Here is a 15,067-nt window from a genome sequence, read left to right on the forward strand (position 1 = left end):
ATGGAGCAGAAAGAGGAGGATGATCAGTGGGAGCTGTGGAAACCCATGCTACAAATTGTACGGAAAAGACAAAGCCCCTGCCAGGGCCAGTGATTTATTTTAAACAGCACAGAGAATAAAACATGAAATATAAATAAATGGTGTTGAATCATGGCTTAAAGTGGTTTGAAAGCCCAAGCCAAAGCAGAATATTAAGAGCAGGTCAGTGAGACAAGTGAGTCTGGCTGGACAGAGGAGAGGAACATGGAATGCCAGGAATTAGAGGACAGCAAGAGTCTGGCTGAGCTGCTGGAGACAAACTGAGGTACTGAAGTCACTGATGGGAATTTTTAAGCTCCAAACAAGAATTATTCAATTGAAAACAGATGAGACTCTGACAGAATAAAAACAAGCCTTGAGCAGACGGGAGGAGCTGTAAGGAATTGTGCCAGGATAAAGGGAGGTGAAATGGGCAGGTGAAGGGTGACAGGTGAGGGGGTACAAGGGTGCCCCAGAACTCCTCACGGGGGGCTTGATCTGTGCAATATTTGGGGAGCAGGGCAGCTCTGGCCGTGCCCTGAGCCAGGAGGTGCCCACGGGGCCCAGCCCCACTCACCCATGCAGTTCTTCATCATCATGAAGCCGCTCTCGTAGCCCTCGAAGCACTCGCACTCGAAGCTGCCCGGGGTGTTCACACAGGAGCCGTGGCCACACAGGTCGGGGGAGATTCGGCACTCGTCGATGTCTGGGGACGAGCACGGGGAGTGGGACCAGCAGCAGAGGAATTCCCCATCCTCGGAGAGGCTGCTCCGTGGGGCAGGGCTGGCCCTTCACCCCACTGGCAGTCTTATGGAATTGTGGAATTCCAGGGTGGTTTGGGTTGGGAGGGACCTTAAATCCCACCCAGTGCCACCCCTGCCATGGGCAGGGAAACCTTCCCCAGTCCCAGGCTGCTCCAAACACCAATGTCCATCCTAGCCTTGAGGTTCCTGCCCTTGGCTCTTCCCCATGTCCCTAAATACTTATGACCCCTGTGGGCAGCCCCAGCCCACTGACCCCCCACGCCCCGCCCCAAAAGCAGCAGGACCAGCCCAGGGGAGGCTCCCTCACCTGTGCAGTTCCTCTCCTCAGCATCCAGAGCAAAGCCATTACCACAGATGCACCTGAAGCTGCCAATGGTGTTCCTGCAGGTGCCGTGGGTGCACAGCCCGGAGAACACCTTGCACTCGTTCACATCTGAGGGGGGAGCACAGGGATGGAGCGAGGGGGGTTCCCATGAACCATCCCATCCCATCCCATCCCATCCCATCCCATCCCATCCCATCCCATCCCATCCCATCGCCCCTCACCTTTGTAGAAGGGCCGTCCCGAGAGCACGTCCCCTCTGTTGGCAAAGCCAGGCCCACGGGGACACAGAGCCTTGAACTCGTTGGAGCCCACCCGGGGACACTCCTCACAGTCAGAGCCCCAGGCTGAGCCCACGGAGCAGCAGCACAAATCCATGCGGAATTTCCCCGGCAGCGGCTCCGTGCACTCGTCCTCATCCCAGCGCATGTAGCACTGCTCCACCCGCACGTCTGGGGACAGAGCACACCTCAGCACCACCCTGACACGGGTTCTGCTCCTGGGACAGGCTGGGGGTGCCTTTGGAGAGAGGGGTGTCCTCCAAACAGAGCCCGGGGGGATGAGAAAAGCATTTTTTGGGGAAGGATTGTCCTCCAAACAGAGCCCGTGGGGATGAGAAAAGCGTTTTTTGGGAAGGATTGCATAGCATGGACTGCTGGCAACAGGGCCAGAGGATGGATTCTTACAGAATCCCAGAGTTTAGGTTGGAAAAGACCTTGAGATCATCGAGTGCAGCCTGTGACCCAACACCACCGTGGCACCAAGTGCCACATCCAGGCTCTCCTTAAACACGGTTCTGCAAGTGCAGGTGGCCCCTAGAAAGGGCAGGATTTTGGCACTGGGTGCCCAGGAGCTGTTTTGGGGCTGCTGGGCCATGTCTTTAACCCCTGAGGTTTTCTCATCAGTCCCAGGAAGTACAATGGTGTCACCAGCTGGACTTGGGGACACAAAACTCTGTGGGGTTTTCCAGGTACGACCCAATTCCCAAGAATTCCTGGTGGGGAGGGAGCAACCCGGGGAGGGCAGGATGAGGGGTAGAGGAGGTGTCCTTACCCACACAGGTCCTGGCAGTGCCATCCAGGGTCAGCCCCTCGGGGCACTCGCAGCGGAAGGAGCCGGCTGAGTTCACGCAGCGCCCGTTGGGGCACACACCTGGGAACACCTCGCACTCGTTCACGTCTGTGGGCACAGGAGGGGCAAGCTGAGGATGGCACGGGGTGGGGGACATGGCCAGTGGGGCCTCGGGGGGCTCCAGGAGGAGCGGGGAGAAGCCCAGAGCCGCCCAGCAAGCTCCAAGCGGAAATTTATCCATGAAAACCGGGCACGAACAGAGCCAGATCTGGGCACAGACACGCAGACAGACAAAGGCCAGAGAGTGGAGATCCTCCCCAAGGCTCGAGGAGGCAGGAGAGCAATAAGGAAGCAATGATCCCATTCCCAAGAGAAGCAGTTTTCCATTCCTGCAGCACTTTACCTTCACAGGTGACCCCCTTCATGCGGGCGTACCCCCGGGGACAGGCGGTGTCTGCAGGGGACAGGGATATGTCAGCCAGGAAACCCCTTCCAGGTTTCCCACAGAATCATGGAATATCCAGAGCTGGGAGGGACCCACAGGATCACCCAGCCCAACTCCTGACCCTTCACAACACCCCACCGACCCCATCCCATCCCTGACAGTGTTGTCAGTGTCCCGTCACCGCTCTGGGGATTCTTTCCCCCCCCGCCCCGTTCCCAATCTCCATCCCATGCCCTGGCACAGCTCCAGAATTCCCTCGGGAATGCCAGAGCCTGGCAGAGCCTCACCGATCTCGCAGCGCTCGCAGGGGCTGCCCCAGGCTGCCCCCAGGGTGGCACAGCACTCGGATTTCAGCGTGGCCCCGTTGATGTTGACCTCGCAGCGCCCGTCCTGGATGTTGAGCCAGCAGGTTCCCTTCATGCTGTCTGCAGGGACAGAGGGGTGCTCAGTGCCCCCGGTGCCAAGCACGGAAGCCCCGAGAGGCACCTGGGAGGAGCTGTCTCTCCCCTCTGCTCCTGGGATTCACTGATCCTTTAGGATGCGGCTGTTCCCACAAAGCAGCCTGGTCCCCAGAACCTCCAAACCCCATCCAGTGGGGACACATCCCTGATCCCGACCCCATCCGGCCCAGCCTTGGGATCCACAGCTGCTCTGGGAACTCCATCCCAGCCAGCAATTCCACCCCAATATCCCACGCAGCCCTTCCCTCTGGCACTCCTGTCCCTGCGCCAGGCCGTGCAGGGTGACAGTGGCAGTGCCACCCAGCCCTGGCAGGGGCTCACCCACACAGATGGTGCCACTGGGGTCCAGCTTGCTGCCCGGGGAGCACTCGCAGGCGAAGGAGCCGGCGTTGTTCCTGCACAGCCCGTTCACACACGGGTTGGACGTGCACTCGTTGATGTCTGTGGGGACAGGGGACAAAGGGACAAAGTCACTGCAGGGACTGCCTGGCCCTGGGGGACGCAGCCTGGAGGAGGTGAGAGCACACAGCGTGAAGAATGGTGGGGTTGGGTTGGTTTTTTTTTACGTGGTTTTAAATAGAAGGGTAAAATTTAAAGTATGTTAAAATCTGTTATATATATTTTAAAATTAAGTGTATCACGTAGAAATGTGTGGTGATATGATATAGTCATGTGATATAGAGCATAAAAACACTGTATAATATAATAATACAATATGTTATGTATAGTACATAATAATATATATAATATGTGGTATGTTATATAAAATATATAATAAATTGTATATAATATAAATTATGATATTATATAATTAATATAATATATAGTATATAATATATAATAAATATATATTATATAATATATAGTATATAATATATAATTAATATACAATATACAATATATAATATACAATATACAATATATAATATATAATATATAATATATAATATATAATATATAATATATAATATATAATATATAATATATAATATATAATATATTGTATATAATGTATATAATATATTGTATATAATATATTGTATATATTGTATAATATTACACATACTATATTTTATATTACACATTATTATATAGCTATAAAATAATATATACTATATAATAATATAATACAGAATGTAAGAAAAACTACATAATATTTAAATAATAAATAATAAACTAAAAATTCCATATAAATACATAAAATATAAGTGTACACAGGTCATACAGACAGCTCTAATAACAATATTTTGAAAAATTACTTGGATTGAGGATGGTTGGGGTACTTGTGTGCAAAGTGCCAGCTCTCAAATATTTGAGGCCTCTGTGCACAGGAAACCATTTCTCTCCCTCCAAATCACAGCCTTTCAATCAAATTCCCCAAACCTTGCAATTTTGGTCAGGCCTCAAGCTCAAATTTTGTGGCCCTGGAGGAAATTGCTCTGGTTTCCAGGCTCAGATGTTCTGGGGTCAGGTGTCCACTGCTTTGAACCCAGTGTGAAATGTCACTAAAAACCATGGGGGAAAAAAAGCCCTAAAAATGAGGGCAAACCCAAAAAATGAAGGCAAACCCTTCCAACCACAAAGGTGCAGCTTTGCAGAGCAGGGCAGTGGGGAGGGAAGCAGGGATTTCCAGCATGGAATTCCAGCAAGGATCTCCAGCAGTGATTCCCACCTGGGATTCCCAGCAGTCATTCCCAACAGGGGTCGCCACCTGTGGTTCCCAGCACAGATTCCCAGCACCGATTCCCACCAGGGATTCCCACCACGGATTCCCACCAGGGATTCCCAGCTGTGATTCCCACCAGGGATTCCCACCAGTGATCCCCAGCACAGATTCCCACCAGTGATCCCCAGCACAGATCCCCAGCACTGGTTCCCAGCACAGATCCCCAGCACAGATCCCCAGCACTGGTTCCCAGCACAGATCCCCAGCACAGATCCCCAGCACTGGTTCCCAGCACAGATCCCCAGCACAGATCCCCAGCACAGATTCCCAGCACAGATTCCCAGCACAGATTCCCAGCACAGATTCCCAGCACTGGTTCCCAGCACAGATTCCCAGCACAGATTCCCACCAGTGATCCCCAGCACAGATTCCCACCAGTGATCCCCAGCACAGATCCCCAGCACAGATTCCCATATGTGATTCCCAGCACAGATTCCCAGCGCTGATTCCCACCAGGGATTCCCAGCTGTGATTCCCACCAGGGATTCCCACCAGTGATCCCCAGCACAGATTCCCAGCACTGGTTCCCAGCATTGGTTCCCAGCACAGATCCCCAGCACTGGTTCCCAGCACAGATTCCCAGCACAGATTCCCACCAGTGATCCCCAGCACAGATCCCCAGCACAGATCCCCATATGTGATTCCCAGCACAGATTCCCAGCGCTGATTCCCAGCAGGGCTGGCCCCGGGCAGGAGCTCAGGCCGTGTTTCTCCCTTCCCCAGGCTCTGGGGCTGCCCCGGTACCTTCGCAGGTGTCGGTCTCGGTGCGGAACACGAAGCCCTTGGGGCAGGTGCAGGTGTAGCTGCCGGGGGTGTTCCTGCACAGCCCGTTGTCACACAGCAGCCGGTTCACGCTGCACTCGTCCACATCTGGGGACAGACGTGGCATCTGTCAGCTGCTTCGGGCTGGGAAGGGTTAATTTACACCCTCCCCACGGACACAGGAGGGACCCACGGGATTCTGGATCCAAGCCCAGCCCCTGCACAGTCACCCCAAAATTCCCAGCCTGTCCCAGAGCGTTGTCCCTACTCTGGCAGGGCGGGGCTGGGACGGTTCCCGGGGGGATTTTGGGGACAGAAACCATTCCCTGATCTCCATCCCAACCCCTGGCACAGCCCCAGCCGTTCCCTGGGTCCTGTCGCTGTCCCCAGAGCAGAAATCAGAGCTGTCCCCTCACAAGGAACCCGCAGAGTCTCCCCTGCTCTCCAGGAGCTGCTGCCCACGGCGAGCAGGGAATGAATCCCTCACTTTCCTTCCTGTCCTCATCCCACTCCATGAACTCTCCAGCTCCCACCCTTCCCATTCTCCCCCCAGATCAACAGCTGGGAAGGATTTGGACGCTGCTGCAGCAGCTCCTGGAGGTGCCTGGCTCCCCCTGCACCCCCTGAGCCCCCCGTGCCAGCACTCACCCACGCAGTTCTTGCCCGTGGGGTCGGACTCGTAGCCCAGGTTGCAGATGCAGCGGTAGCTGCCCCGCAGGTTCTCACACATCCCGTTGGGGCAGATGTCGGGGTTCAGGGCGCACTCGTTGATGTCTGACAGGGAAAAGAGGAGCATGAGATGGACCCCAGCAAATGCAAAGACAGGAACCTTCCACCTCTTCACTGCAGGAATCCTGGAGTCCCAGAGTGGGAGGGACATCAAAACCCATCTCGTTCCACTTCCACCATTCCAGGTTGCTCCAAGGATGGGGCAGCCACAGCTTCTCCCTGTCCTGACCCAGCCCAGGGCTCTGAGTCAGGAGGAGAGAGCTGGGATAAGCCCAGTTTTATGTCAAGGACTTTCAGATCCTTGTGTGACATCCCAGAGTCTTTTTTTATCCCAGTACTGAGCTCAGGCTCTGGAATCATCCCTGGATTCAGCAGCAAGTGACCCAGAAGGGTCCCAGCCAGGTGGGCACCATCCCTCCCCTGCAGCAGCATCCCTTCCTCTGCTCTTTTGGAGCCAATCCCGGGCGCCAGGGCACAGATTTCACCAGTCTGTGCTGGCACCGTGGGCTCCCCGCAGTGCCAGGTGGCCACGGCCGCCCAGGCACCGCTGGCCTTTGTCCCCACGCTCCTGGAGCTCAGCTCCATCCAGGGAAATGCAGCCTGGAGAGCTCTGAGTGCAGCCCTGGCTCCAGGCACGGATGGAATGACCAGAGCATGGCCTTGCTAGAAAGTCTCACCATTCCCATGGGGCTGCCCCTGGCCGGGACACGAGCCCTGGATGGGAGCCCAAGGAGCCACCGGGACTTCTCCTCTGGCTCCTTCCCATCCCCAAGGCTTGGCAAGGCTCTGGCTGCTCTGTGCTCTCCCTGCTGATCCAAGCACTGCCCAGGGCTGGCACTGGGACCTCTTGGAACTCAAAGCAGCCCCTTGGGCAGCACGAATTTGTCACCTCCCTCTGCCTGGGACACCCCAAGGAGGAGCTGGAGAGCAGAGGAGGGTCCCACTGCCCATTCCCATCAGAGCAGGGAGTGCAGCCCAGCCTCTCCTGGCACAGCTCCCACAGATCCATCCCTGCTCCAGGAAAAGCAGCTGAGGGTGTTTCTCGTGGAATCCTGCACGTCCCTGGGGAATCCTGCACCCACCTCTGCCATCAGCTGTGATCCCGATGCCGCTGCTGCAGAGAGCCTGGAATTCCGCTGGGGACAGAGCAGAGCAGAGCCATCAGTGTGGCAGGACAGTCCCCACAGTGAGACCCGCCGAGCTCAGTGCTTCAACCCCCTGAGGGTTGAATTCTTTCTTTGTCACAGTGGCAGTTCTGGAGCTGTTTGTGCTCAGGCAACACAATCACAGAACCAGCTGAGTCGGGAGGGACCCCAAGGATCACCCAGCCCAACCCCTGACACCCCAACAATCCCACCCTGTGCCTGGGAGCATTGTCCATACTCTCCTTGAGCTCTCCCAGCCTCGGTGCTGTGACTTTGTGCATTTTAAACCCTGATACTCCCACTTCCAAATCCCAGCACCAGATTTAGACATCCACTCTCCAATTTTTTTGCCTGCTGGGAGCCCCTTTCTCCATTCCTACAATTCTCCAAGCTGCCCAAACCACCCCAGGACACCCCCGAACCCCTTCCCTGCTCCTGGCACACCCAGAGTTGGACTCACCGGAGTTCTTGGCCGGGCAGGGCTGGCAGGGTTCCCCGAAGCCGTGGTCGGGGTTGGCACAGCAGCACTCGGATTTGGTGACGGCACCAGGGAAGGGACGGGCACAGGTGCCCTTTTTGATGCCCCCGTAGCAGGTGCTGCGCATGTGGGTGTCCACACAGACCCGGCCGTCCACGCCGATGGCCAAGCCCCCCAGGCACTCGCAGCGGAACGAGCCCTCCGTGTTGATGCACCAGCCGTTCATGCAGATCCCGGGGGTCTCGCACTCGTCGATGTCTGGGCATGGACAGGAACGGGAGAGGGGTGACCTTGGGGTGAGGGAAACACGGGGAGAGGGGTGGGACACGGGGGAGAGGGGTGGGACACTCCGGGAGAGGGGTGGGATACGGGGGAGAGGGGTGGGATACGGGGGAGAGGGGTGGGATACGCGAACAGGGTCTCAGGACATGAAGAGAGAGGCTCAGGACACACGGACAGGGGCTCAGGACACACGGAAAAGGCTCAGGACACACAGACGGGGATCAGGACACACAGACAGTGGCTCAGGACACACGGACAGGGGCTCAGGACACACGGACAGGGGCTCAGGACACACAGAAAAGGCTCAGGACACACGGACAGGGGATCAGGACACACAGACAGTGGCTCAGGACACACGGACAGTGGCTCAGGACACACGGACAGCGGCTCAGGACACACGGACAGCGGCTCAGGACACACGGACAGGGGCTCAGGACACACGGACAGCGGCTCAGGACACACGGACGGGGATCAGGACACACAGACAGGGGCTCAGGACACACGGACGGGGCTCAGGACACACGGACAGGGGCTCAGGACACACGGACGGGGATCAGGACACACGGACAGGGGCTCAGGACACACGGACAGCGGCTCAGGACATGAAAACCTTTCCCCTTTCTCCCATTCTCCCACAAAGGGACAATTTCTGGCAGCAGAGCAGGACCTGCCCGGGCACACCCTCGGGTTTCTGAGCTCCCCTTGCCCTGAGGCTCCCACAGTGCCCAGGAGGGTGGGCAGGGGCTGGGGCAGGGGCTGGGGCTGGGCAGAGCCCCCCGGGATTCACTCACCCACGCAGTAACGCCCGTTGGGAGCCAGCACAAAGCCGGGTTTGCAGATGCACTTGAAGCTCCCGTCCTCATTGATGCACATCCCGTTGAGGCACATGTTGGTGGTGGCACATTCGTCGTGGTCTGGGGGCACAGGCAGGACCCCAGAGCTGCAGCAAGACCCTCCCGTGGCCCGAAATCACCCGTGCCCCAAAATCCCCTGTTCCCCATCCCAAATTGTGGTGGTGGTTGCTGGGTCTCAAAGCAGAGGGGGGAGAGAGGTTTGGGTGGAACCTCCAAGAGCATCAGCTCTGTGCTCAGGGTCACCTCTCCCGGTCACAGCTGCATCCCCAGCAGTCCTGGAGCTCATCCTGCTCCAGCCCCAGCCCTGCTGATCCTCCCCTGCACCCCAAATCCCACAGGAGCACAACACCCTCATGGAAACACCTCCCCAGCCCAGCCCTGTCCTTGGGGGACACCCCAAATTAAATCCCCAGAGGAACTGATCCCAGCCCAGCCCTGTCCTTGATGAACACCCCAAATTAAATCCCCAGAGGAACTGATCCCAGCCCAGCCCTGTCCTTGATGAACACCCCAAATTAAATCCCCAGGGGAACTGATCCCAGCCCAGCCCTGTCCTTGATGAACACCCCAAATTAAATCCCCAGGGGAACTGATCCCAGCCCAGCCCTGTCCTTGATGAACACCCCAAATTAAATCCCCAGGGGAACTGATCCCAGCCCAGCCCTGTCCTTGGGGACACCCCAAATTAAATCCCCAGGGGAACTGATTCCAGCCCAGCCCTGTCCTTGATGAACACCCCAAATTAAATCCCCAGAGGAACTGATCCCAGCCCAGCCCTGTCCTTGATGAACACCCCAAATTAAATCCCCAGTGGAACTGATCCCAGCCCAGCCCTGTCCTTGGGGACACCCCAAATTAAATCCCCAGGTGAACTGATCCCAGCCCAGCCCTGTCCTTGGGGACACCCCAAATTAAATCCCCAGGGGAACTGATCCCAGCCCAGCCCTGTCCTTGATGAACACCCCAAATTAAATCCCCAGGGGAACTGATCCCAGCCCAGCCCTGTCCTTGGGGACACCCCAAATTAAATCCCCAGGTGAACTGATCCCAGCCCAGCCCTGTCCTTGATGAACACCCCAAATTAAATCCCCAGGGGAACTGATCCCAGCCCAGCCCTGTCCTTGATGAACACCCCAAATTAAATCCCCAGGGGAACTGATCCCAGCCCAGCCCTGAGCTCCTGCAGGCCACAGGAGCCTCACCAACGCAGTTCTTGCCGTCGGGGGTGATCTCAAAGCCCGCGTTGCAGATGCACTGGAAGCTGCCGTCGGTGTTGACGCAGCGCCCGTTCCTGCACATCACCCCGTTCATGATGCACTCATCAATGTCTGCAGGGAAATCACCACAGAGTGGGAGCAGTCCCAGCTTAAGATCCCCCATGAGAAACCCAGGAAGATGCCCTCAGACACAGGAATTCATCTTCAAAAATCCCACTTAGAAAAATCAGATTTTTTCACACTGCCAGGTAATGGGGGAGCCTTTCAGAGACACCTGGTCAGGAAGGGAGAAAACAAAAATTTCAAAGCTTGGGCTCTGCCGTGGAAATTTGCCTTTGCTTGTTGTTCCCATGGTGGAACATTCCCTTCCCATCCCTGTTTCTTGGCAGCCCCTCACCTGCAGCCTTGCTGGAAATCCTGCATCCATACCAACATGGCCTAGAACCCCCCCTTTTGTCAAATAAAGTTCTCCCAAAAGAATTCTGTTCCTGGGGAGGACTCCGCAGGTCCCTTGATTGCCACCAGAAAATTTTAAGGAAAGCCAAAGCAGAGGAAGCTTCTGCTCTGATCCCATCCCACACCTGGCACTGCTGAGGACTCCTCACTGCATTTCACCCCTACAACCCTTCTGTGCTGCCGGGGGCTCTGCTGACCCCTCTACCACCCCTGCAGCCCCCCAAAAAAGTGGGGGACAGCCCTTACCAATGCAGGCCTGCTTGGTGGGGGTGCTCTGGAAGCCCTCGTGGCACTTGCAGTGGTAGGAGCCCGGGGTGTTGACGCAGTCACCGTGGACACAGGGGCTGCTGGAACACTCATCCACATCTGCAGTAGGGGGGGGAAAAAAAACCCCTCACCTGTGAGGGACCCTGAGGAACAGCAAAGCCCAGGAACAGGGAGAGCAGGCTGGAGGAGCCCTGGGAGCTTTGGGAGCAGCCCCCACTCACCAATGCACTCCCCTCGGACGTCCTGCTTGTAGCCCATGTTGCACTCGCAGCGGTAGCTGGACGGGGTGGGGATGCAGCGCCCGTTCAGGCACAGGTTGGTGAAGTGTTTGCAGATGTCGATGGTCTGGTTCAGCGTGGCTGTTCCTGGGGGCACAGGGAGGGTTGGGGAGCCCTTGGGTGAAGCACAGGGAGGGTTGGGGAACACTTGGATGTCCCCAGGATTCCTGGGAAGCACAGACAGGGCTGGATGTTCTCGGATGTTCCAGGGCTCAGGATGGTGGCAGTTCCTGGGGGCACAGGGAGGGTTGGGGAACCTCTGGATGTCCCCAGGATTCCTGGGAAGCACAGGCAGGGTTACAGAGCCCTTGGATGTCCCAGGAACTCTCTGGGGGGAGTCAGAGGGGTCCAAGGTGAGAAGCAAACCCAGCTGGGGAGGGTGAGACCGAGGAAAGCTCCGTTCCTGTGTGGAGCTTTTGGGAACCAATTTGGGAACCAGGGAGACATTCCAGACCGGAGCCAGCCTGGATCTGTGTGCGGGCTCAGCTCCTGCCCAGCGCTGGTGCCACATCCCAGCTCTGCCCGAGCCAGGACATCCAGTGTGTCCATCCAGGAGAGGCAATTCCAGCCCTGGGGAACGCGCCTTGCTCCCGGAGCCAGGCTGGGCAGCTGGGACAAACTGGGAATTAATTACCCATGCTGGAGCTTGGACAAACTGGGAATTACCCATGCTGGAGCTCGGACAAACTGGGAATTACCCATGCTGGAGCTTGGACAAACTGGGAATTACCCATGCTGGAGCTCGGACAAACTGGGAATTAGCGATGCTGGAGCTCGGACAAACTGGGAATTACCCATGCTGGAGCTTGGACAAACTGGGAATTACTGATGCTGGAGCTCGGACAAACTGGGAATTACCCATATTGGAGCTCAGATAAACTGGGAATTAGCGATGCTGGAGCTCAGACAAACTGGGAATTAGCAATGCTGGAGCTCAGACAAACTGGGAATTACCCATACTGGAGCTCAGATAAACTGGGAATTACCGATGCTGGAGCTCCCTGGGCCCATCCCTGGCAGCCCCGGGATCCCGCCCTGCCCGTTCGCCCCGTTTGGGCCGATGCCTCCGGGCCCGTTCAGTCCCGGCCCGACTCCGTTGGGTCCAAATCCAGGAATTGCTGGGAAGTTCCCGGGGAAGCCCGGCATGACTGGGAGTCCCTCGATGCAGAGCCTGCGGTACTCGTCTGAAATTAAATAACAAAATAAAACAAACAAACAAAATCAAAAAACAACAAGCAAAACCCCAACCAAAACCAAAACAAAACAACAGGGTTTTTTGCAGCAGCTCCTGCAGGGATGGGCAGGGATGGGCAGGGAGCAAAGGTTGATTCCTTATGGGAAGAGGACTAGGAAATGATAGGAATGGGGCAGGGGAAGGTTAGGTTGGATATCAGGGAAAACATTCCTCATGGAAATAGTGGCTTTGGCATAGCAGTGCCCATCCCCAGAGGGGTTTAAACGCCATGGGGATGCAGCACTGGGGGACAGGGTTTGGTGGCACTTGGCAGCGCTCTTGGAAGCCTTTTCCACCTTTATTTCACAGTTGTAGGGTGCTGGTTTCAGGGTCCCGGGGTGGAACTCACCCGAGCCCCGCACGGGGCACATCTCGGGGGTCTGGCCGATGGCCCAGCAGCGCCCCGAGTCACAGCAGCACTGCATCCTGCTGGCCTGGCCTGGCACGTCCCCGGCACAGCGACCACCCAGCAGCGCTGAGAAACACGTCCCCAGGCGCTGGTCTGGGAGAGACAGGGACAGGGACAGGGACGGGGACAAGGACAGGGGATTGGGACAGGGACAGGGGATAGGGACAGGGACGGGGACGGGGATAGGGACAGGGACAGGGGATAGGGACAGGGACAGGGACAGGGACAGGGGATAGGGACAGGGACGGGGACAGGGATAGGGACAGGGACGGGGACGGGGACAGGGACGGGGACAGGGACAGGGGATAGGGACAGGGACAAGGACAGGGACAGGGACAAGGACAGGGACAGGGGATAGGGACAGGGACAGGGACGGGGGATAGGGGATGGGGATGGGGGAGAGGGATAGGGGATGGGGGATGGGGGATAGGGGAGAGGGGATGGGAGATGGGGGATGGGGAATAGGGATAGGGGATAGGGATAGGGGATAGGGATAGGGATAGGGATAGGGATAGGGATAGGGATAAGGGATAGGGATAAGGGATAAGGGATAGGGATAAGGGATAGGGATAAGGGATAGGGAACATGAAACAGGGAACAGAGACAGGGGGAAGGGACAGGGAACAGGGAGAAGACACACGGTCACAAGGAGCCACCACCACCCTCTCAGCCAGCTCCTGAGGGTCCCTTCCCCACGGAATCTCTCCCAGTGTCACCCCCTGACCCCATCCATGGCCCTGCTGGGGGGGAAGGGGGGGGTTGTGGCTCCTGGCCAAGGCTCAGGGGACTGAGGGTCTCTCACATCCAGCAGGCTCCACCTGGCACCAATCCCTCCAGGAAAACCTGGAATCTTCCCCTCATTCCTCTCCCACCTTGCTTTTTACTAAAGTCAATTAATGAGGGGGAAAGTCTCCCGGGATGTGGCTGCCACTTCCCGGGAATGTAATTGGAATTAATTGCCTGGGGCTGTTTGATCTGTGGGCTGTGGGTTCTGCTCCCAGCCCAGCTCAGGACCCGCAGGGGACAGTGACCCCAGTTCAAACCAGCAGGTTCTTCCTCAGGCACGTCCCCCACCCTGCTCAGAGCTGGATTCAGTGGGAATTGCTCCTTTCAGGAAACTCCATCCACTAAAAACCCTGACAGAGAGAAAGTCAGGGCTGGAGAAGAGGGATTTGGATCAGCTCCTAATCCTGGGAAAGGGGAGGAGAGGCCGTGGAGGTGTTTGGGTCCCAGGGCACCAGTTTGCACAAAACCCCAGTAAAGCAAAAATGCTGCAGGAGAGAGGGGAGGGGAAATTCCAGATGGGATTAGAGAGAGCTCAGAGGTGGGGAATGAGCCCAGGGGGCTCTGGGGGGTGACAAGGATGGCAGAGCAGGAGGAGGAGCTGGTCCTGCTCATCCTGAGGGGACAGGAGCAATTCCAGGCTGGATCTGGGGTCTGCACCCACCCCACGGACTGTGTCCTGATCCTAGGAGAAGCAGGAGAGAGTATCCAGCACAGCTCGTCCCACAAAACTGGGCTGGTGGGAGCTGCCCCTGACATCCTGGATGAGCTCTGAGATCCCTCCCAAACCATTCCATGATTCCATCACCCTCACGTTTCCTTTTCCCTCTTGCTTAGACCAAAGTGGACCTTTGGATGTTCCTTTGGACCAGGATGGGATTTTCTCCTGGTGGGGTTTTACTGGGGCAGGCACTGGGGATCAGCTCCAGCTCTGGGTGTTGCTGTTCCAGCTGTGAAAACTTCTATTTTTTGATATTATCGCAGTGCCATAAAAAAGGTGTTTGCTTTGCTGAGAAGGGAGGGGGAATGGATCAAGTGCTCCTAAATACCTTCACATGAGGCACTGTGGTCACCTCCAGATCACAATCTCCCCTCTCCTGATGCTGGCCTTGCTTTAGAAGTGCCACATTATTTATCCACCTTCTATTTTCCCAACATCTCCCTTGTTTTATTTCATGGCATGCAAACTGGAGCCCCAAACTCACCCCAAGACTCCCTCGAGCAGAGCTGGCAAAATTTGGGTGCCAGGGTAGCCCCAGCCCAGCAGGAGCTGTGGGTTTTGCCAAAACAAACCCTGCCTGTCCCAAAAAGGGAGCTCGAGGAAAAGCTGCAGCACCCAGAGCCAGCTCAGGTGGAGTCAGAGTCC

At 56.5% G+C, this 15,067-nt stretch overlaps 1 protein-coding gene across 2 annotated transcripts in view; it reads right to left on the bottom strand.

Annotated features, from left to right (window-relative positions):
- The window catches only part of FBN3 (fibrillin 3), a 71,990-nt gene that overhangs the window by 21,121 nt on the left and 35,802 nt on the right, over positions 1-15,067 (bottom strand). Inside the window, exons 9-25 of one of the 2 annotated variants that reach the window (XM_062510243.1) lie at positions 12,859-13,011; positions 12,262-12,459; positions 11,219-11,362; positions 10,977-11,096; positions 10,260-10,385; positions 8,995-9,117; positions 7,904-8,179; positions 7,381-7,434; positions 6,218-6,343; positions 5,552-5,677; positions 3,403-3,522; positions 2,908-3,045; positions 2,579-2,629; positions 2,158-2,283; positions 1,329-1,556; positions 1,090-1,215; positions 596-724 (exon numbers count right to left, since the gene is read on the bottom strand). In XM_062510243.1, coding sequence (XP_062366227.1) covers positions 596-724; positions 1,090-1,215; positions 1,329-1,556; positions 2,158-2,283; positions 2,579-2,629; positions 2,908-3,045; positions 3,403-3,522; positions 5,552-5,677; positions 6,218-6,343; positions 7,381-7,434; positions 7,904-8,179; positions 8,995-9,117; positions 10,260-10,385; positions 10,977-11,096; positions 11,219-11,362; positions 12,262-12,459; positions 12,859-13,011 — 2,364 coding nt within the window. Of the gene's footprint in view, positions 1-595; positions 725-1,089; positions 1,216-1,328; positions 1,557-2,157; positions 2,284-2,578; positions 2,630-2,907; positions 3,046-3,402; positions 3,523-5,551; positions 5,678-6,217; positions 6,344-7,380; positions 7,435-7,903; positions 8,180-8,994; positions 9,118-10,259; positions 10,386-10,976; positions 11,097-11,218; positions 11,377-12,260; positions 12,460-12,858; positions 13,012-15,067 lie in introns of both variants that reach the window. The other variant, XM_062510242.1, reaches the window with a different exon arrangement.

This window comes from Cinclus cinclus, chromosome 28 (assembly GCF_963662255.1).
Source record: "Cinclus cinclus chromosome 28, bCinCin1.1, whole genome shotgun sequence".
Classification (NCBI taxonomy): Eukaryota; Metazoa; Chordata; class Aves; order Passeriformes; family Cinclidae; genus Cinclus; species Cinclus cinclus.